The sequence below is a fragment of the Trachymyrmex cornetzi genome, unplaced genomic scaffold, assembly GCF_001594075.2.
Source record: "Trachymyrmex cornetzi isolate Tcor2-1 unplaced genomic scaffold, Tcor1.1 scaffold248, whole genome shotgun sequence".
NCBI lineage: Eukaryota > Metazoa > Arthropoda > Insecta > Hymenoptera > Formicidae > Trachymyrmex > Trachymyrmex cornetzi.
This window is the reverse complement of record NW_017297144.1, coordinates 573,508-597,139: the sequence shown is the minus strand read 5'-3', so window position 1 is coordinate 597,139 and position 23,632 is coordinate 573,508. Positions and strand designations below refer to the sequence as shown.

Sequence of the window (23,632 nt, the reverse complement as noted above, 5' to 3'; positions counted from 1 at the left end):
CATGACTATCTCTATATAACTTTGCAACCAGTAATGAAGATGAAGTGTCAAAACATTCTAAAAACATATCCATTTCAAACACAAACATTCTTTAACGGAAGAGTGTTACGTATCAAATTAAATCCTCGTCTTGATAGATTTATTTAAAAAAAATTTTTTTGTAAATTATTAGTGTCTGTCTGCGTATTATGTAAAAAAAATGTTATTATTGTGATTATGTGAACTTCTATAATATGTTAGTGTATGCATGATGTAGAAATTCCGTATGAGATTATGAATTTAATCCGTTTTTTGCATTTTTATGTGCAACATTTCGTAGATCAATCTTTTATTAAAATATCTTTCATTGTCTAAAATTTTCACATTCTCCCAGGCAAATTCATGATCACATCGTAACCTGAACTTTTCCGAAATGGCCGAAAGATAAGGAACCGTAAACCATTTCTCTTTTCTCCTTCTCACTGTCGTTGTCATCTGTCTAAGAGTTTTTCTTTTACAAAATGATTTCAGTCGTGCATTAATAGTGTCAAATATAAAATTGATAGTCATTGTCTGAAAACGTTTCTACAATTCGTCTCAAATTTTCTTCATGAAATTTTGGATGCGCTAATAAAGATTCTGGTTTACTAGGCTCATTAAAACACCTCTTTTCTATGGGAGTGGTGGGATAGAAAATTGAGATACCTTCCTGAAACCGTATGTTTATGGTACATGTTAAATTCTAATTTCCCATTACTGATTTGATGGTGATGTTTAAAAAATTTAACTTATCACTTCCTTATAAAGATTCAACTAACGATAACAATTTTTTATCCGTTTTACTGATCTCTGTCCTAGAGGCATTTTTAATAATGTGCATCGACTTATTTTTTAAGTTTAAGAAAACTTTAGGATTTAATTTTAATCTTTTGATGTTATTTTCTACATTCTTGATCAGCTCCAAACAATTTTCTTTTCGATTATTTGAAGGTAAGGAAAAATTACTTTCTAATTGTAAAAGTTGGATGTTATTAAGTATTATTTATTCCGTAGGAGAGAGAGAGAGAGAGAGGGGGGTTTACAAACCACTTATCTTTAACCGTATATAACGATGATGTATTCGTTACTTTTTTAAAGGAAGATTTTATTCAATTAGTGTGGATAATGCCTTTATGAGCCAACACAGGATGTTCGTGTGTAAGAAATTAAAATTTTATTATAAGAATTTAAAATAGTCGGTAAACGTTTCGACCCTCGTTTCGGGTCTTCTTCAGTACAATATTTTTGATGATGCAATTACAAGTATAATGAGAAACAAATTGAAGAATATATCCAATGTTCAAGATTTGTTGTACATCAAATTGTCTGATTTACTACATAAAACGAGTACATATTTTATTGTAATTTCTGTTGTCTGTCTTCCTGAGGTTGTGAAATCGAGTCAGTAGTATATGAATACCTCTCATTTTCTTGTAAAGGTACACGAACATCGAATTGGTTTTGTGACATATAAGGCCTGTTCTTTTTGGCTGAACTTTTGCACCAGTTTATCTTTTTTCCACTTCTTTCCTCCTGGAGAGAAAAGGAAGAAAGATGAACTGGTGCAAAAGTTCAGCCAAAAAGAACAGGCCTATAATCTCGTCATGTTTCTTAATTAACTTAATTTATTTTATGTTCATGTAGAGACATCTGGTGGAGTGAAAAATTCTGTTTTGCAAAAAATATATCACATATATGAGCGAGGATCCACCTATAAATTTATCTTGTAAAACATACAGTATTAGAGTCATGGTAGAATGATATAAGGTGAAGCGTTCCCGTGGATGCGCAGTCCTCCAAAAGTGGCTGATAGCAGAGCGCTAAGTGTCACGCTTAGTGTATCTCGGATAGGTATTAAGTCAATTTAGTAAAATTTGGCGGTGGTCGAAATAGGGGAATCAGCTTCTACCATTATTTATTGCCATTCATTGTTATTAACGTTTTTCAATTTAATTTATATAATAAATTTTCAATATAAAAAAAAATACAGCATTTTCACTTTCAATTAAAATTATACATTTGAAATTACTTCGCTTCTCTCCGTGACTGATTGTTCGAAATTTTAAGCTACCCCCTCTATGACGACATGATGCGCAACGTTTCACCTTATTAATTCTACCATGATTAGAGTGGTAACACGACCTAAATGTATTATTTAATTCTATTCGAATAAGTATTTTATTAACAATTGCTGTTTGTAATTTATTAAATTTATTCATCGATTGAGGATGATGGAAATTCAATTCTGAACTCTGTAAAGATGTTGATACAATAATACAATGTTTCGTCGTAAACAAAATTTCAGAAACTTTATGCGGACTTTATTTCTCCAAAAGTAAATAGAATAAAACTTAGAAATGTGACTGGTGTTGTACGCATATTGTTCCAGCCACCGTAAATTCATATTCGAGAGTCCAATTAAATTTATATCACAAAATTTATATCACATTATATTAAATTATATCACAAAATTTTACAACAGTTGCAAAGTTGTTTTTTCTGCTAAACATAGCCATTCTAGATGCATTCGGAGAGACACTATTAGCGATATTTGTATCATTCTATCGTTTATCAGATGTAAAACAAGGATAAAATGATCTAAATAGCGCTAATAGTGTCTCTCCAAACATGTCTTCTATCAACAATCAACCAAAAATTTAACCTATTCTTCAATATTTAATTTCTCATAAATATTTTTCAACATTTATATATACAATTGACGAAGTAAAATAAAGTATAATATCAATTAATACCTACACTTCAGGTAAAGTATAATATCAATTAATACCTACATTTTCACATTACAATTACTATAAAATATGGCCAATAATAATACAAATCATTATTTACTTTTAAAATCTCGTACATATTTTGGAAATAGCGGTACGTATAGTTTCCTTCAAAATTCTTAGATTCTAATTGCTTAGATTTTAATCAGTTCGCCATTTAACGCAAGATATATCTTCCAGACGATCATGTTTTCTTACAATTAATAGACTCGCTCTATACATTAAATTCACACAAAATAATTTGTATCGTCATAGCAAAGTCTATCTATCACCAAATGGCAAATCTTCAGGGTTGCTCGCTCATCTTCACCTTCAGAAACGATGGTCAAAATTTCTTGCAAAAGATGTGTTTCAAGGTGTCATTTATCACGGATGATGTGTCGCGACTTTCGCGAGAGGTTTGAGTGGAGATACCGTGGACATTGTTAATGTGACGTAGTAAGTTGGATTTCTGCTTACAACTATGTTTGCAGATTTTGCAAATGAATTGCGGAAGTATGCCGCACTCGTATTTTGTGTGGCGTATCAGACTGCCCTTGTTCTTGTAGACCTTATCGCACTTGTCGCAAAAGTACTGCTTGGTACAAGATACTGCTGCGATCCTATCTGAAATAGAACGAAAGTTTGAAATGAATCTAGTCTTGACGAAGCGAAACGAAAGAGGAAGCGTGCGTGATCTTTAAAAGCACGGATGAATCTCTTCGAACCCGAAGCCTATGATACAGTCGTTATGTATGTACATTTAATTCACACGTGTACGTGTAAATTAATAGAGGAGAAGATGGTATTATGGCACTCCACTTACATTTTATACAATAATTTCATTAATAATCAATATTTCAATTTAAGACGATTACGTTCGTCGAAGTGTTGTTCAATTGATTCTAGACTTAAAATTACAAAACATTTATTTTTAGGGCACTACTTATAAAAATATGGTATATAATGATTCGAGGAGAAACATGAATGATATCGTGGCCTTCCATAAAAATTGATTTAAAAAATTGATTTTATATAAAAAAAACTAATATTTGATTACAAAATTAACCAAAAAGTAAACTATTGTAGAATGTATGCAAATATACATGTATACATACATAACTTCTTTCACATATAGATTGCTCAATACTAAAAATTTATAGTACATATAACATAAACTATAGATTAACAGTATAATCGATTTACATTGGAATAATTATTTTGATGGAAAAGCCTCAAAAGAGAGACGGTAATCAGCACGCTTAGGAGGCCACATTAGCAAAATGCTATTATTTAACTTTATACAACTCGAAATATACATAGCCAAATAAATAACAAACAACACATTCGACAACAGTTAACAATGCTTAAAAGTAAAAATGCTGACTACTGTATATTGGTGTATTAGCGTCGTAGTGTAACGATCTATTGAATAAATAATTCCATAAATAATCACTAAAATTTGCCACCTAACAACGGAAATATTAAGAGGGCCAGATATCTACATTGGCTATAATACCATCTTCTCTTCCATGTAAAAAATATCGGTGAAAATTTTGATATTCCGTTAGTACCGTTAATTTTCTATATTACGACATAATTGAAAGTTGCATTAACAGCAAAACAATTGATGATTAAAGTTGATAATCTTCCAGATGCTTTTCTATGTAGAACTTTGCTCTCACAGACATCCCTGCTAATCTTCAAATGACAGAGGAAATAAATAGTACAATATCATAACTACAATATTATCAGAATCATTATGCCTTTATTTATGAAATTCTTTTCCAAATAACTTTTTCCAATTTTCGTAAAATAAACCTATGATTTATTGAAAACAAAAACATATTTAAGGTGAGGGACATACGTGTACACCCAGAAGGGTAAAAAATGTCTATTTTTATTAATTTTTAAAATGAAAATTTTATCAATTTTACTCAAACATGGTTCTCATTAATATTTTACACGAATATTAGTAAACTCTACAAAATTTTTTATTAAAAATGTTGACAAATAGCACCGGCATAACTGTGGACGCCAAGATTGTCCATAACAGTAGCGATTTATGGTAACGTAGCTTTCATACAGATTATCTGATACAAAGAAGTCAACAAACTTTTGAAAAATATATCTAGTCTTTGTCATAGCTGATTTTAAACATTTTCAATTTTGACAAAATGGAGGATTTCTGAATTTAAAAAGTGCACTTTTTCGTAAAAAATTGTTTATTTTTTTATTATAAAAAAAACAATGACAAAAATTTCTACGACAAAGACTAGGTGTATTTAAAAAATTTACTGTTTTTTGTTTCAAATAAACTGTATGAAAGCTACAATGGTATCGCTATTGGTACCAACAGTTGTGCCGGTGTTATTTGTTAATATTTTTAATTAAAACTTTTATATAATACTTACTAATATATGTGTGTAATAATATATGTATACGTGTTAGAAATTGATTAAAACTCCATTTGAATAAAATTAATAGTTTTTGCAAAAAATTCGTAAAAATAGGCATCTTTTTGATTTTTCTCTGTATCCACTCTTGAAAAACAATGATTTTTTTGAGAATGATGATTAAAATTTATTTTCCATGGTGACTGTATGTGCAGGGTAAAGTTGGTTGTGTAGAAATATTCTGCAGAAATAGCTTCTTTGAGATTTATATAAATGCAAATTATTAACTTTAGTACCGTTTCTTCGTCAACAATCTCCTCTTTGTCCCAAAACACATAAAAATTATAAGTCAATAGAATGAACGCAATGAAATAAAATTCCACTATCAAAAAAGCGAAAAATAGTTAGTTACATGAAACCACATGAGAATAATTCTTTCACGAAATCTTCAAAATTTATTACTCTTTTTTCTTCAAAGCGTTGCTTGATGATACTTGAAAATCACATCGAATTTCGCGATTTCATCGTAATTTCAGGAGTACAATTTCTTTTTTTTTTAGACAAAACATTAATAAAGATATAAACAGAAAAAACCAATAATTAATGATTCTTATATTCTGTAATAAAGACTGTTCGAATATCTTCACGATTGATCTTCGATTTACAGGTGACAAAAAAGAATTAGGCAAAAATATATTTTTATCATAACTTAACGATCCAAAGATTTAACCAGTAAAAATATGAAATATATTAAAAATAATTCACAAGAAATCGATAAGTTTCTAAAAAATTTATTCGATGTATTTTTTATATTGTTATATATTTTTATAGATGGTAATATTTTATGAAAGCATAATAAAAAAAGAGGAAGACCGATAATATTTTTTTCCTTATTTTTTTCTTTTACGTTTAAAGCAAACAAACATGTGAGGTTCATATTTCAATATGAACTTTTCTTCTCATCTTCAATTGTGTACTTTTTCTTCGATGCGTATTTCCATCTTCTTCAGAGGAGATTATTTTAAGAAAAATATATTCTCTCAAGCTTGATAGATCACCAGTAGCAATTTAACGTTTCTTTTTGATTGATTAATTTTGACTCTTCGAACTTCTTTTCCCTTGTTTTCTCACATAAATCACTTTATCTTCCAATATTCAATGGACGTGCTGCTTGTTAAAATACCGCCGAAAGCTTCTGTATTGTTTAAACAGCTTTCCATTTGCATCCAGACTATGGTGGTTGATAACATTCCTTTCGTACTTGGCGATTCAAAGAATACTTCCAAACGTAGCTCTTACCACAGAGTTGACAGACGAACGATTTTTGATGCGTTGATTTACCAATCATTGTATGTTTGACAACTGGAAAGGATAAAAAGATTAATGACAATGAAATAAATCGTTTAACTTTTGATTCAGATCCAGAAGGTCAGGAAAACTTCATTGTAAATTTCATAACATGTCCGTGAATAAATAACATTCAGCATTAATATACATTAATTCGTTAAAATATTCACCAATCAATGAGTATGCCATCACCTGATAATTAAATAAGGTTTATTCATTAATTAGATGACACAATATTGAGATGCCCTTAATTGCAAATATAAAATGTTGAGAAAAAGAACATTCGTAGCAAACTATTCAGTACTGGAAAATAAAAAGATTACTTTTATATATTCACATTTACATATTCACAATTTAAATATCTTTAAATATCTTTACGATCCTGTTTTTAATCTTAATATTGTAAATACCTTTAGTTACTTTTATTGTTTTATTACATGATTTTTATCTACTTTTTTATGATATAGAATTTCACCTAGATATAATAAAATACATAAACATTAAAATATTGGAAAAGATTAGAAAAAATATATTCACCGAAGACACAGTTATTATAAAGAAATGAAATCCTTCAACGTGTTTTAATCACATAAATATCAAAAATTGATATAGTCTTAACATATAGTAAGTCATATTTATCAGGTTAACACGCACTTTTTTTTAATCATGCATTTCTTAGTTGTGTATGTTATTCACAATATGTTTTATTTAGACATCATATATTATTAAATTTTGCTATATGATTGCAATGTGTAATTAATCAATAAACTTTATATTTAAGTACAAAACATAAGACAAAATATTTACAAATTTTAATTATCTATTAAATTATATACTTATATATCAATTACATATCATATGTTATACATTAGATTACAGTTAACAATATAATTTTTTAATTTGGAATTTCGCCCATAAAAGCTACGCTCAATTTTGAGAATTATCGTAGTCGTAGACTTCAGACAAATTTGTTGATGTAAATTCTTGCACCAGGCCAATTTTCCTCTGGCATGCATCACCTGAAAAAGAAGTATTCGATCAGATCAGTTATTTTGCGCTTTATGTTCCAGTTACCAAAGACGTCAAGTGTGGCACGATGAGATAGAGTGGCACTTTCGCGATCATTATCGCATGCAGATACGTCTTATGTCACAATCTGTTATCGCAATATTTAATCCATACTTAAATCGAATAAATCAATGCTGTATAGAAAAAAAGCTACAGTTTAAATTTACATAAAAAATAATTTAGGAAAAATAAACGACACGCGCGTGTCGTTTATTTTTTCTAAATTATTTTTTATGTAAATTTAAACTGTAGCTTTTTTTCTATACAGCATTGATTTATTCGATTTAAGTATGGATTAAATATTGCGATAACAGATTGTGACATAAGACGTATCTGCATGCGATAATGATCGCGAAATATATATATATATATATACACATATATACACTTATAATACATATCATTATTACAAATATTATTGCAAGTTGTCTTAATTTTTTTAAACCTGTAAAAAAAAAAAGCGGAATACAGTTCGAGAGTCATCAAGTTTTAATAAGAGTATCACATCACAAGTGATATGTCAATGATACATGTTAAACGAGACAAATTCGCGTGCAATTGAGGGAACAATTTTGCAACATGGATATGGAATGGAAATTACGAAGGGTGAAAGATGCGTCTTTAAAATCAAATTTGTATATTATACATTTTTATAAAAATTGTTCACACACACATAATCTTCATTAAGAGTATGTACTAAATAAAAAAAATAAATCTTATTTCCGAAAATTTTTGAAGGAAATAAAAGGGAGATTTAAATAAAAAATATAACAGAAAAATATAATATAAATGTATTTCATGAAACAAGGAATAAAAGAATTAATATATTATTGTTTAATTTTTATATTTGTATACAGATGTATTATCACCACAGATTTCCACTATTACAATCTAAAAAAAAATTGACAAGATCTACATTTGTATTCGAATATCGCAACAATGAAATTGAATATACATACTTGTAATTTTAATAGGGTAACTCCGGTATATACGCCGCACCTATCAAAAACTTAATTTATTAAGTTTTATTTACTATGTTTATAGTAAATGAACTATATCAGTAAAAACTTTGTACTCTCTACTACTATGAAAAAAATATTAGAAATCCGAGATATTTATTTTTCATATTAAAAAATAAACATTTTGAAACCCTTGCACTTTCATCCCATAGGAGTGAGATATATGGATATATATAATAAGCTGAAATCATAACACAATATAACATAAAAGCATGTAACAGAGTAGTTGCGGGAAAATTACCCCCACTCCTTCTATTTTTTCTGACTTCTGTGGCGTAAATCCCAGCGCGGTGTATTTGCCGGAGTTACCCTACTATAATTCTTACTAATCCAAATTAGGCTAAAAAAATTGTTGCTTTTTTTATCGTTTTTCAACAATGCTTACTCCATATTATATTTTTTAATTCAATATTTAATTCAATTTAATTTAATATTTATTTTAGCAGTTTCAGTACGCTATTTTTAAATATTTCGCTTTTATTTATTAAATTTGATTTGTAAAATTATAACTTTGATTTCACAAAAAAGTCATACATAAATATTTTCAGATACTCAAGTTTTCTTTTTTTAAATAAAAACATATTATTGCAAAAAGTATCTTAATTTTAGTTACGAAATATTTAATATTTAATTTTTCGCGCGCGCGCGAAAGATAATCTTTCTTCTAAATATATATAATAATCTAATTTATAATGCCATCCAATAATTTCCGTCTCTAATTTTTCTAAATTCTAAAAGATACTTGAAAAATATATACAAATATAATTCAGCTTCCTTTTTGTTTAAAAAACTGCTTATGGATGAAAAAGTCCTTTTCAAAACATCATGTTCAAATCAGACATAACAGATTACGTATGTACTTGTATGTACGTATTATTAATTGTACAGGCCCACAAAAAAGTACCCTGTGCTGGAGTGGAGACCCAGCTATTCTTATGTATTTTGAATCACTGAATACGAATCTGACGTAAAAATAGGACCTCGGACGGTTCTATTTTTATGTCAGATTCGTATTCAGCGACTCAAAATACATAAGAATAGGTGGGTCTCCACCCCAGCACAGGGTATTTTTTTTGTGGATCTGTGTTATTATAAGCACACTGAAGGCATGGTAAAATATAATGTCCTTTTTAAGTTATTTAATAGTTATCAACAAAAATAACATGATTGCTTTATTAAAATGGTTATCTTATACCATTATATATTGTATTAACAGAGATATGTAATAATAGTTCAGTCATAAACTTCATAATAATCGACGCGTACTATGTCAAATACTCAGAAAATTAACAAGCGTGACAAAAAAATAAATTATATCAAAATTTTGAGACGACCTCTCACGACGTGCAATTTTTATGAATGATACAATACTGCGTATTTTCTATTCATTCATAAATTTAGAAGCCTATCATGAAAGTTTAATATAAACAATAAAGATAGCTATAATCATAATATTAAAGAATTATTTATTGACTTATAATATAATATATATACGAGTATGTACAGAGAGCTTATACACTTAATAATTATTTAAATCTTTGGCGACAATTATTAAATTTCTACATTTCCTTAAGGAATGTGCGTACACCTAAAATTAATGTTTTTATATTTTATAAGCTTAATAATCGAAGCATTGCTGTTCGTCATTGTTTTCAAGGAGAAGAATATTATTATTCATTTTCACATATGTATCTATCCTTGGATGAATTTTAAAATTATATTTATGTAATAATCGTTTTTCACTTTTATATCTACACAAATTTTGATTTACTATATAGATGTACAGATATGTATATTAAATAACTAGTCACTTAATACACAAGAAAATTTAAAAAAGTGATAAAATGCAAATAAAACTTATTAACAAGATTTTGTTTTAAAAATCTAATATAATTTGGATTTGAACGAACTATAAATGCATTAATGATTAAAATATTCCTATAAACATTCTTTACTCATTAATAATGTACAAAAATTATCACAAACAATTTTTCGTACATTAAGTATAAGCGTATTCAGGCCTATGATGGTCAAAGTTAGATCTTTTTTGCCTAAAATAATTCCCAGTGAATTATCTATATCCTATATATGTACATGCATATATATCATATTTTTGTAGTTATTCAAACTACGCGCCGAAATTTTTCCGGACTTTATCTAACGCAATTAAACTACTGCAATAATATCACAAGTTAAATTAAATTGACAATGTGCTGAAAACCTTAAATAAATTTATTGCGAAAAATATTACCTTGGCCGGGACTTGAACCCGGATCTCTTGTACTCCGTACGAGCGTCCTAAGTCATTAGACCACCAAGGCCTTGGTACGTACGGAATATAAGAGATTCGGATTCAAGTCCCGGTCGAGATAATATTTTTCGCAATAAATTTATTTAAGGTTTTCAGCACATTGTCAATTTAATTTAACTTGTGATATTATTGCAGTAGTTTAATTGCGTTAGATAAAGTCCGGAAAAATTTCGGCGCGCAGTTTGAATAAATACAAAAATATGATGCATGTACATATATAGGATATAAATAATTCACTGGGAATTATTTAGGCAAAAAAGATCTAGCTTTGACCGTCATAGGCCTGAATACGCTTATACTTAGTATTTAATTCTTGTCGGTCCGAATAAAAAAATCTTATTATTGGTTTTCGTACTATTGTTCTTATTTTTACTATAACTGCGATATAATGGAAATCCAATTAAGATTTTTTTAAAGATGATAAAATACTGGACCCATTTTTCATATTTTCGCGATCTTCAAAATGTTACAGTCCTATTACGATCTCAGTCTGTTTGCGTCCGCGTCCAGGTTTTGTGTGAGTTTTCTCATGACGAATCCAATTCGATCGTATTTTCGTCCTGTAATGGCAATAAATGCACTTGTATTGCGGTTCCTTTCCGCATTCATCTCTTTGATGACAATGTAAGGACGTCTTCCACTTATATTTTCTGCCGCAGCGATTACAACTGAAGGGCTTGGTTTTATCCTGATCATGATGGTGATGACGATTACGCCGGCGGCCTACAATCAAATAAGTCCATATATGTGAGAAAATAACTGCTAGATTTTATAAGAGCGCAGAATAATTAGGAAGAATCTGTTATTCGAAGATTTTACATCTAAAAATCGAGATATTATATGAGAAATTGCTGCACTACTGAAGAATCAAGTATAAAATAATTCAATCGTTGAGATCATATTTGATTTATTTGAAACATGTATATAAATAGCTCACATGTCACTATATTACTAATAGAAATTGATATTTAAAAAAAAAACTCAACTGAATACTGTCGGACATTCGATTTTTCTAATCTTATATTATCGTTAAGTTATAATTCTGTTATATAATCCTGTAGAATTCGATTTTTTGAGAAACATTTCTAATTATAGATACATACGTAAAAAAACTGCTTTTTGCTGTCTAAGTACAATACATTTTACTTTATTGTTTGAATTAATTTCTTGTTTTCACCAATATAATGAAATGAGCATTCGTTGCAAAATGTTGATTGTTTCCCTTTCGTTTACATCACAGTAGAAAACATGAATCTCGATATCTAAAATCTGAGACAATTTCACATGCATATATGTATAATAAATAATGTTATATATATATATATATATATATATAGAGACTCAAATGATAAAAATTATTTAGTAATCAAAGGCTACGATTCGCAATTAGATAACGAGTGTTGGAAATCAATCTAATTTGCAAATTATTTCGTAGTAATATTTATTATTTCAATAATTGTTTCATTAACTATTCTTGAATCCGAATATTTGTCGCGTTTTCAACTTTTCGCTAATTTTCCATAATCCATTAATATTTTTCTAGATTGAAAACATGAAACAATACATGAATCGCGAATTGAAGAATGGAAAATTATGACGCATAACTATTTATTAATAATTAATTGCATTTATGACGCATGAATATTTTCGACATTTATTTGACACTTTTACATTTTTCGCAAAATATTTTTTGTGAATTTACTGATATACAGCGCTCATATTTGGAATATATCGATATTGTGTTCCTTTTCACTGATGATGCTCTCCAGATGGATACACCTTGACATGGTGGGAGGGTCCACTATCTGGAGGGAATATTTTATCCTGAAGGAGAAGCGAATGTATCCCACTGCATTTAATACTAGTCCAAAGGGCTTATATGTGGCGAGCGAATTTTGTGTGTTGTATTTAGGGATGCGCAATATTGAACAAAAAAAACCACATTAAAAGAATCGATAAAAATTGATATTGGACATCTATTTTTGGGGGAAAAAAATGAAAAATCAATATATCGGTTTTTTCGGTTTTTGGGAAAAAATCGAAAAACCAATATACCAATTTTCTTTTTTTTATTTTATATTTATAAACTAAACACATATATTTCCTTAAATATTAACTGTGACTGTGATTAATCATTGTCATTTCATTCTATGGCCATGAACTTCTTTTACATGGCGATACCACATACCCAATTTTGGTGAGTTAAATAAGCAATAAATACAATGATACTTCGATCCACATTCATTTCGTAAGTGACAGGAGAGAGAAAAATCATTCTTGAAACGACGACCACAATTGCACAACCATCGACCTGAAAATACAGAATGTGAAGAATGTTAGTACGATAAGAATTGTTATAATGTAAATCGCTTAATATGATAAAAGACTTTAAAGTTATCAGTTATTTTATACTAAATTTTTTATGACAAAATTTTTTATACGTATATTTCGAGTATATACCTAAAACTGTATTTATAAATATATATAGTTTTAGAAATTTATTATTGGATTCATAATGGAACATTTTGTGAAATAAAGAAATTTAAAGTAGAAAATATATATTGATTTTGAAAAAAATTATGTTATTATTCATAATTTGCTCACTAATAAAAGGAGTCGTACAATTGCGTTTATTTGTCACGAACTTGTACGTTGAATATTTCTGCACAACGTACGAGAAATAATACTAACAATACAATCAATTAAAATCAATAGAGAGAAACGAATGATGATAAAATTATTTCAAATGTAAAATTTGAAATATCATGTGAATATAAAGTACAACAAATTTGGAAAAATAATCGCGCGAATTACATATATATGTATGAGGGACGAGGTATCGTAAAGTTATGAAATAAAAGGGAAAGATAAATTAACAATATAACAGTTTAGTACGTCACGTGGACAAAATCTATCTGGCTGAATATAATTAAATTTATTTCTTTATTATTTGTCGAGTATTCTCGCTAACACAACGATTATTAATGATACACTCACAATTGATAATAATGATACATGACTTAAACTCCTCACAAAAATAAATTAAAAAGAATATACCATGTATACGTATAATACGCGTAAATAATCGTATACGTGTAAAGCAAAAGTCTGCAATACTTTGCGGGCTGCGTTTGATATCATAAACAATTACATCATAACGTAAAATATACATAAGTGTTATATATATATATACGAAACACATAGATAAGTATTAAAAAAAAAAACAAATTTGAGTAATGTGAATGTAAGTCGTATAATCAATCCATGATCTAATAGGATCGATTAAATTGTAGATATATCTCGGACATATTACATTAATGAACAATATTACGCATTTTTTTTTCGGCCGTTTATTCAATAATATTATATCGCCATTTTTTAACGTGAATTCTGCGTAACACCATCTGTAAATTTATAGATTGGTAGAGTTGCGGATAAAAGAGAGCAGAAAACGCGAAAACTATTGCAACATTTTAATGTTGAGGCACGTGAATGTCGTGCACTTTTAAAACGAAATACATGTAAGAAAATTGCAATGATACACACAAATTATGACTTTATAATGCAGATATCAACTTTCATGGCACTAAAGTACCATAATGTGCAAAATCGCTGTAAGTGGTGTTAAGTGGAATTCCTATTATATTTTTTGTCCTCTATTCATATAGTTATATAACCGGAAGAGCTCCCAACAAAGGAAAGGAGCCAAAACGCTTACACACTAATTATTATCATCGATCACCTTAACAACTAGAGGTCTCTTTGGTTTCGCGTTGCCTCTTTGGACTTGTTTCGCCCGCGTGTCCAAAATCATACACGTATATATATGTATTATAATGCATATTTACATATATAGTTGCGCGTGTGTGTTCTATGTGTATTCATATACGTGTATATATCACGTATATATATATATATATATATAATATATGTATATAGAATCTTTTTATCTCTCTGCATGTATATATATATATATATCTTCTTTATCTTTTTATATCTATTATATAAGGTGACTTCAAAATAACTCTATAGGCATCTCGTGTACAGCCATTTTTCATTTGGCTTGCACGATGACTCGAGTATTGCATAGCTGGCCTCATTTACATTGGCACAAAAATCGCAAGATCAACGCGAATACGTGCGAATTAATTTGTTCTTCGATTATATCTCACATGCCGACAGAAATGACCATTAATCTTATCAACGTCATCCTTAGATTATATCTTAAATTTGCTACGATTGCCGCCATCGTCATTGTATTTTAAATAATCTCATTGGAAATAATTATTTTAAGATTTCTATAGCGATGTTGTTAAGCATAATCGATTAAATTAATTTTAATAAATATTTGTCACAGTAAGATTGTAATGTAACGATGAGATTTTTAAGTTATCAGAGAGTAATGGTTAACAATCAATATTCAGAATTTAATTTCAAGACTCGAGAAATTGTAAATGGAAAATTTCTAGTCGACATGTGAGAGAGTAGTTGTAATGCACAAATCGATTAGAGAATCGCACGTATATTTCGCTTCGTCCACGCATTAATAACAAATGTATTCCTCTCACTTCGCACTTTCCTTTTCACTTTTTTTTTCTTTTCAGTCTTTCCGTCACTGTATATCCCGTTTTGGTTTCACATGTTTAATCGCAAATCGCGCAAAATACAGAGTTTTCCTCTCTCGTGCTGTACTTTCGACTTTACTCTGATTCGATACATGGAAAACTTGGAAGACACATTCCGTTCGCTTTCACGTTTCGTACGGGTTTCGATGTTACGCTGCGTATTAATCACCATATATAACAATAGCATTTTACACATACGTTTATGAAAAATTACAACAGATAAATGTAATTACTTATCTACGTAATTATTTTCTAAAATTTTTCTGCCACGTGATATACGGAAAATATTTTGCTTGAATAATTCGCTTAAATTAGTGACAAATATTAAAACATTTTTTCTTACAATCATCTATTTTGAAGAAAAAATTTATTAATTAATTAATGTCATATTTTCATAAGGCGCATAAAGTTTTGTTTATAGATGTAACCTGGTTTTTTTTTATATTAAGAAAAACGTACCTAGAAAAGTTTTTATAATAATTTTCAATTTTGTTGAACTTTTAACAAAATTATGGTTTATAATTGTTTATACATCACATACGGACTCAAATTTTTTTTACAAAATAACAGATTCGATTAAATTCATATTAATAATAGAGATTTCTGTAAAGGGGTAGCTAAAAAAAACATTCCGTGGACTCTAGGATGTCAAGTATGTGTATAATAATTTCCGTTAGTATAAAATGTCTACCGTTTTGATTTTATTGCTGAAACAGATATTATCGAATAACTTGCTGTTCGCTTTTATAAATTATTTTGTGCCAAATATTAGAATATCCACTTTCTTCGAAAACGGAAGAATGATAATAATGCGGGAATTGATAAATTCCTGCCGCACAATAAGAAACTAGAAACTAGTCGTTAAATACGACGCACGAGCGTTGCATTTTACAACAGTGTGTTTTGATCACATTTTTAGGCACATGAAGTCGATTTGGACGACACACGAGAATCCCCTTATCGGTAATTCGGTTTTTATAAGAAAGATGAGGAAAGGAAAAAATACAAGACAACACGAGTCAGCAGAAACGTAAGATCGCTCGGACATGTAAGATCCTTTCGAAATTTTCGAAGTCAACAAGGAGCACGCGAAAGCTGAGAGGTCCGTAGTCGCGCATATTTTTTTCACGAGCAATCCCAATCGATATTTCGCGAAAAAAACCAGGATATTTGCCCATTAAATCTTTTAATGACGTGCTACGTCATAAATTGATGATCGAAAAACGATATCTTGATTTCGTATCAGGAATATCGATCGGATGATCGTGAAATATCGGACAATTGAGTAAGTTTAGTTCAGAAATAGAGCAATGCGACTGCACATATACAGATCGTCGATGTAACATCTATATTTAAATTGAGATTATTCAAGACTTTTTCAAGATGTAGGAAAGAGCTTAGCTCGAGATTACGAATTCCTAGCACAAAGAGAAGAAATAGAAGTTTCTTCTAACGAGGAGTTAAATATGAGAGCAGAGAAAGGTGGAAGAAGAGAGAAAGAGTAACATTCAAAGATCAATAGAATAAATAGATCTTCTAGATCTATAGAATAAATACGAGATCTTTCAATATTTCTAAAATTGTTCTACAGTGTTTCTTGGTCGGGACAAGACTTGACGAGGATAAAGAGAGTTCTTTGTCGATCCTTTGGTCCTTGGTCTTACATCTTCTCGAATTCGTTGGATCTCGAAGGAAGCTCATATGTTAGGCTCAAGCGCGGATTATTTTATCAAAATTTTCGCAAACGTTTCTTGACTACAATTTCTGAAACGACGCTTTGCGTCGCTTCGTTGTATCGGTATTTACATCGATTATAATCGATCGATATTTTCATTATTAATTATTAGATTAATATACAGAAGTCAATACAATTGAAGAGCTAGTAACGTTAACTATCCATGACAGACAGAATAGAAATTGCATGTGTTTCAACGAAAGAAAAAAGACATAAATTTTCGTCTTATATATAAGACTTCGCATTCATCGAACTTCTTATATGTCTGAGAAATTATTATGTTATATCCTGTTCAATAATTTATTTTGATTTAATTTATAGAAAACAAATTCCATTATTACACAAGTCACGTGTAAACGTCGAGTAATTTTCATTAAATAATTGTTAAAAATCACTCGATTGTACTTAATTATAACATGTTATTTATGAAATCTAAATCTTAAATCTTCTATTGAAATGGATCAGAAAGAGTTTTATGATTATTTGTCCCGACCAAGAAAAAACACTCTTGCTTTAATTTGCAGAGTAAATGGCTTACAATTTATGTCGTAATATATTGCAAATTATCAGTATTATGTCATACGTATAATATGTATATATATGATATATATAATACATACGATAGATGTATGTATCTTTTTGATTTAAATATATACTCTATTTTGAATATAGTAGTAGGATAATGTAGAGTAGGTTTTGTGTATGCGACCTGTTTAGGCCGTTTTTTAGATTAGATGATTCTAATTCAGATAGAAAGACGCGAACAAACACGACTAATGAATTTCTCACGTATTATAATAATAGAACTTCCGATTTCGTATTTACGTTGTCAAACGTCGAATCGCCAACTTATATTTTTAGGCTATTAGGGGAAACCTTTTTTATGTATTTATTAATTTGCAATCTACATACAGTTTTATGATAGACAAGGATTATTTAATCTTGTTTCGGGCGGTGACGATGAATGTACTTTCAGTACATAAGTATTAGAAATCTTGGCACAATCCGTGTGAAGAAGATGGAAAATTAAATTGTTTTATCTACTGCAGGTGTAAATTGTATCACTTACAATTTCACCTATTTTTTACTGCGTAATTATTGCAAATATTTTTAAGGATTTAGTAGTGATTTAATAATTATTAACGCTGCATACACAGAGAAAAATGTCTGGTTGGATGAATTAGAATTCTGGTTGAAAATGAACGAATCAGAATTTTCTGGTTCATCCGTTTTCAACCAAACATTTTTCTCAGTGTAGTAATTTATTAGCACTGCCAATAATTTTGTTTATATCAGTCGACGAGGGAGAAATCAAATTACTCACTCATCAAATATGTATATGCATATGTATGTACACATACACACTACCAAGATTTCTCTTTATATCGTTTGTAAATAATCGCCCGAAGACAATGAGAAAAACTGGTCTGACTAGACTTGATTAACAATTCTTAAGCTAGGCTAAAGTAGATAGCTAGGATCGATAATTTATGTGTGTCGGGGTATTTCGTTGCGTCAAGAATTTTGCTCTGCTTAACTGACGCGATTAAGGTGGGACCACCTTGCATTCCGATTTTACTAGCGACTCTTGTATCACTTATAATTAGTATAAAAATAATTGGGCAATTTAGCAATCTGCAGAAGACTCGAAGATGTCCCAAAAAAGCGTCTTTCTTTTTAATAAATTATTTTTAATAACCATGTTTTCAGATTGGTTTGAAAAAATAGAGAGTGCAAAAAACTCCAAGAATAAAGATCTCGTAATGTTTATCAGTAGATATTCACGTGATTTACGATAGTCTAGAATAAATTAATTGAAAAGTAACACAATGACACAGATAAAAGGACGCTGCAATTTTCTCACACTTTTTTGGTACACTTCTGTATAAGTCTGCAATATTCAACAATGTTCTTATTTGACTTTTTATCCATTTATATACCGTTAAACGGGAACCAACAAGTACTAGCTTCACACCGCGGTGGCGGATCACTAATGTTTTTTTTAACATTTATTTTATCATTTTCTTAAAACGCCTTTCCTTATCCTTTCATTTTATATAATATCGTATAGACGGCAAATAATTCGCCGAAATCTTATTCTGAAAAATAAATATTGAACAAGAACCTTTAAACTCCTAGTATTTAGCGGTTGAAATACATATTGTCTTATGTAATGCACATCGCTAATATTTCAGTGCCAGACAAAAACTTGGTATATATTTCTCAAATGTCTGTCTTACTTTAAGTTACTTGTCATGATATTACGCAGAGTAAAATCTTCATTACAAATAATAGGATAAATAAAATAAAATATGATAAAATAAGTAATATGAAAAATAAAAAGCATAAGAAGAGCATAAATTAAAAGACTTAAATAAAATATTTTTTTGTTTTGGCACTCACTTTGGCTTGGTAAAAACGCAAATAAATACATTAGTTAGTCTAATAAGAGTTAGTCTAATAAGTCTTAATCAACATACTTACAGAAACTCAGTCCGTTTGCACGACTATGCGATTAGCAATAATAGGAGAACTGTGTATTACTATAGTCTTTTATCCGTTACAAATAATAGAAGAAAATAAATAAAAAGTTTAAATAAAAAAAAAATATCTTTTACATTTCTTGCAAATATTCTTTTCAGTTGCATAAATAAAACACATTCCCAAATTATTTTCTACCAGCACGCTTTCAAAAAATAATAAAAAAAGCTGATATTTCTGAATCTACTATAGGGACTTGATGTTCAAAAAAAAAGTATCGTCTAGATATTCATACGAGAAATTTGCCATTTTTCGCATTCGTCTCTAAATATCACAAACTTCTCTAGTCACCTTGCGAATATCTAAACGATAGTCGTCAGTAAAAGTTCGATTTAAATTTGACACTCGGATTTGGCATATATCCTCAGCCCCACCAACCGCGAATTGCAACCACAATTGATTTCCGAAAGTGAAATCTCAAAACACCGTTCTCGTTTTACATCGCGACTTCGCAGACTCTGACGAGTCACTCTCTACCATGTTGATGACGTGTTTCATGCTGGCCGACGACAATACCGGGCAGCGACGGTTGTAAATCGACGTGCCGATGATTGATATGCGCTTTAAGATTGCGCTCATACTTGGAGCTGAAAGCGCAATGCGGGCAGCTGAAGGACGGCGCCTTGCCGCACTCGTACAGCAAGTGCCGCTTCAGGATGTACGCGTTTTTGTAGCTCTTACCACACCTCGAGCAGTTGTGTCGGCGATCGTGATGCACTAGGCCGCTGCCGCTGCTGGGATGATTGTTGTTGCGACTGGTTGCATGTCGCGACGGACAGTGCAGCCGGGGACGACGCTGTGGCGTCAACGGTGCCGGCACGTCACTCGCAGCCGTCGACGACGACGTCGTCGTCGCGGAGTTCGCGCTCCTCGAGACGCGCCGCGAGCCGTCACCGGTCCAACCGAGGCCGGCAAAGAAACCTGTAAAAGACGCAAGCAGACGTGTCGATGGTACGATTAGTATTGCGATCTGTTGTCTGTACATGCCCCCCGTTCAGACGGGGGCCACGCGTGGTTACTGTACTCTTTACAACGGCGCGGGCCATGCCAACAAAAAAAGACATTCAAGATCTCAAGCTTTAGCAACAACGAGCATGTGGCGTCGGGAGCGGGATCGAGGAGTAGGAACGATTTTCGACGGTCATAATGATTATCTACTCATCAGGGAACTTTCTCGCAGATGTCTAATTGAGGAAGTCCCTGGTTGAACGTGTATCAAGTGTAAATCGATATACAGCGAATTTTTTTATGAAATCTGCCGAAATGTTACGCACCCTAAAATAAAATTAGACTTGCGGGTCAATTTTAAGCAGAAAGAAGTTATAAGCACTTATAAGTTCTTACAAATCGTACGAGAACAAATTACGAGTCTTATACCTTTCTGCTTAAAATTAACTTATTGAGTAGTAACTTTCACGTCAGAATGAAAGATTTTAGTATCATCAAATCAATCATTGAATCATTTTCTTTAACGCTACATAACTCTAAAATATTCCTTCTTAAAGGATTTAAAGTTAAAATTCTGCTATTACTGTCTTATCACACCGTATTGGAGAAATTCTAGATTGATGATAAATTTTACAACTTTTTTTGTACTCTTGTCTTGTGCCGGTTTCCTTCAACGTCATGCTTGCTTTCTGAAAATCATAAATAATTTTCTTTGCTTTAAAATATAACCAATGTTAGTAAACAATATCAGGATCAGGGCATTAATATCTATTAATTTTCTTGTAGCTCTTTATTTTTAATTACATTTCTTCGAAGTACTCTATGATACTGCTTATCCTGTTAATTTCACATTTCCGGAATTTTGTGAATCTTCTTAGTCAAGAGTCCGCAGCCATTTACGCCATCGATTGCAGCACCTGCAAAAAATTCAACTAGTCAGTATACGGAAACGGTAACTAAATGATTCCGAATAAATTCAATGCTTGTCCTTAAAGAAGACTTTGAATTATATCTTCTGTGCCACTTTGATAAATATCCTGTAAAGGCATTTTTGTTTTATACTTTTACTTTAAAGTAGAATATAGAGATTTCGAAAATATATACATTCATACTCTGTAATGTTCATCAATTAACAGATAAGAAAATTTATGTTCAGAATTATAAAAGGTTTTTTAATTACGAATTTCTTTTTTCTCTTTTAAAGTAGATATGCTAAATTATAGACATAATCCATTAAATTTTTAATTACTTATAACACCGTTTCTTTATATAATTGGACAAATTACTAGTAACAAGTATTCGAACGTCCAACATCACCGATTATAAAATTTCTGCTCGTACACGAAATCATTACGAATTATTCAAAATTTTGGAAAATTTCTTGAGATATGAGAATACGGGGTATGTAGAAAACGCGGTTGGGATATTGCCTTTCTAGACTTTATTTTGCTCTAAATTGAATACAAGGCGCTCTACAAATTGACAAAAAAAAAGAAGGAAACAGGCGTTTTGGAATGTTGAAAAGGTCCAAAAGATGATATGTGTATACAAAAAAAATATAGAAAGGAAGCACTGTAATAGAAATTGAAACAGGATTTGAACGTTCGGTCTGTCGCGATAAACGCGGGATCTCGCAAGTTCCTCTTAACAATACGGATTTCTTCCGATTTCTTTACAATTCATGCGAACGAGAGGTGAGTGAGTTCCAACGCGAGTTCGAGACTGACCCAGCGTTCCCTGCGAGTTCCTTAAGCAAGCGACTCTTCTTACGTGATACAAACGAACGCCAATAAACGGCGACGCGACGATCAAGTTCGCACTCCGCTAAATCACGTTATCTTACCAGTAAATGGAGTGATCTTCGTATATGTGTGTTACAGGTGTTCACGTATCGGTTGTATACCTATATGTGCACGTGATGTACGTGCGTATGTGTGTATGCCTCTGTGTGTCGCTGTGAATTCATCGCAAGAGAACAAGCAAAAAAGTATCTAGAAAGATTATCATTATCATAGCGTAGTCGTTAATAATTGTTGCTCTCTAAATAATATTAATATAAAATGAAGGCAAAAGGAAAAATAATAATTAATAAATCATTCGTTCGTTGGCAAATACATGGCGACAAAGAAGTTACGATTACAAGTAGTATGTTTTGCGTTTGAGGCGCTGAGCGGAAGTTGTAATTGTCTTTACTTTTACGTGTTCTTCTTTCACTCTCTTTCTCACTCGCTCACACTCTTCCTCATTCGCTCTATCTTTCTCTCACTCTCTTCCTCTCTTTTTTCGCTCTTTCATTCTACCTATTTCTGTACAGTCGAGTACTGTGCTTGTACTAAAGAGTATCGTACTTTAATTCGAGTGCGAAACGTCCGTCCAGGGTCCTCTTAAAAAATAAAGGTATTTATGATACTATCTGTGAATGATCTGGTATGTTGCACATGAAATAAGTCGATATATTGCGGGTATCGATCGAGACGATTGTCTTCGATCAAATCAAAGCGGAAATGAGACAGTTTCGGACGCAGATCGAGGCAGACGTTCCGTACTCGGTGCTCAAATCGCGCGCTCGTCACGCGATTTATAGACCTCGCTATTATTTATTACAGATAATTGTACTGTCAATTAAAGATGAACGAAAAAAAAGTCGAAGTGTAAAGGAACTCGAGAAAAGTGTTACATACTCGTGTCTAGTGGAAAATAACATTACAAGAACAATAAAGGTGCATAAAAAACATGACCTATGTAGGAATAAATACAGAACTGATTAAATTCCTAAGTAAATTAAAACGCAAAGAATCACACATATACAGGGTGGGGAAAAAGTATGGAAGCAAACAATTATTTCCGAAACTATTC

The 23,632-nt window shown here is 30.7% G+C and overlaps 2 protein-coding genes across 8 annotated transcripts in view; both read right to left on the bottom strand.

The window, feature by feature from the left end:
• LOC108761337 (longitudinals lacking protein) overlaps positions 1-23,632 on the bottom strand; it is a 236,588-nt gene that overhangs the window by 9,786 nt on the left and 203,170 nt on the right. The window lies entirely within an intron of this gene.
• On the bottom strand, positions 20,088-20,892 carry LOC108761339 (transcriptional repressor scratch 1-like). The gene is given in 3 exon segments (XM_018507808.1): positions 20,088-20,821; positions 20,824-20,844; positions 20,847-20,892. Coding segments are annotated over 3 exon segments (594 nt in total). The 3' UTR covers positions 20,088-20,294.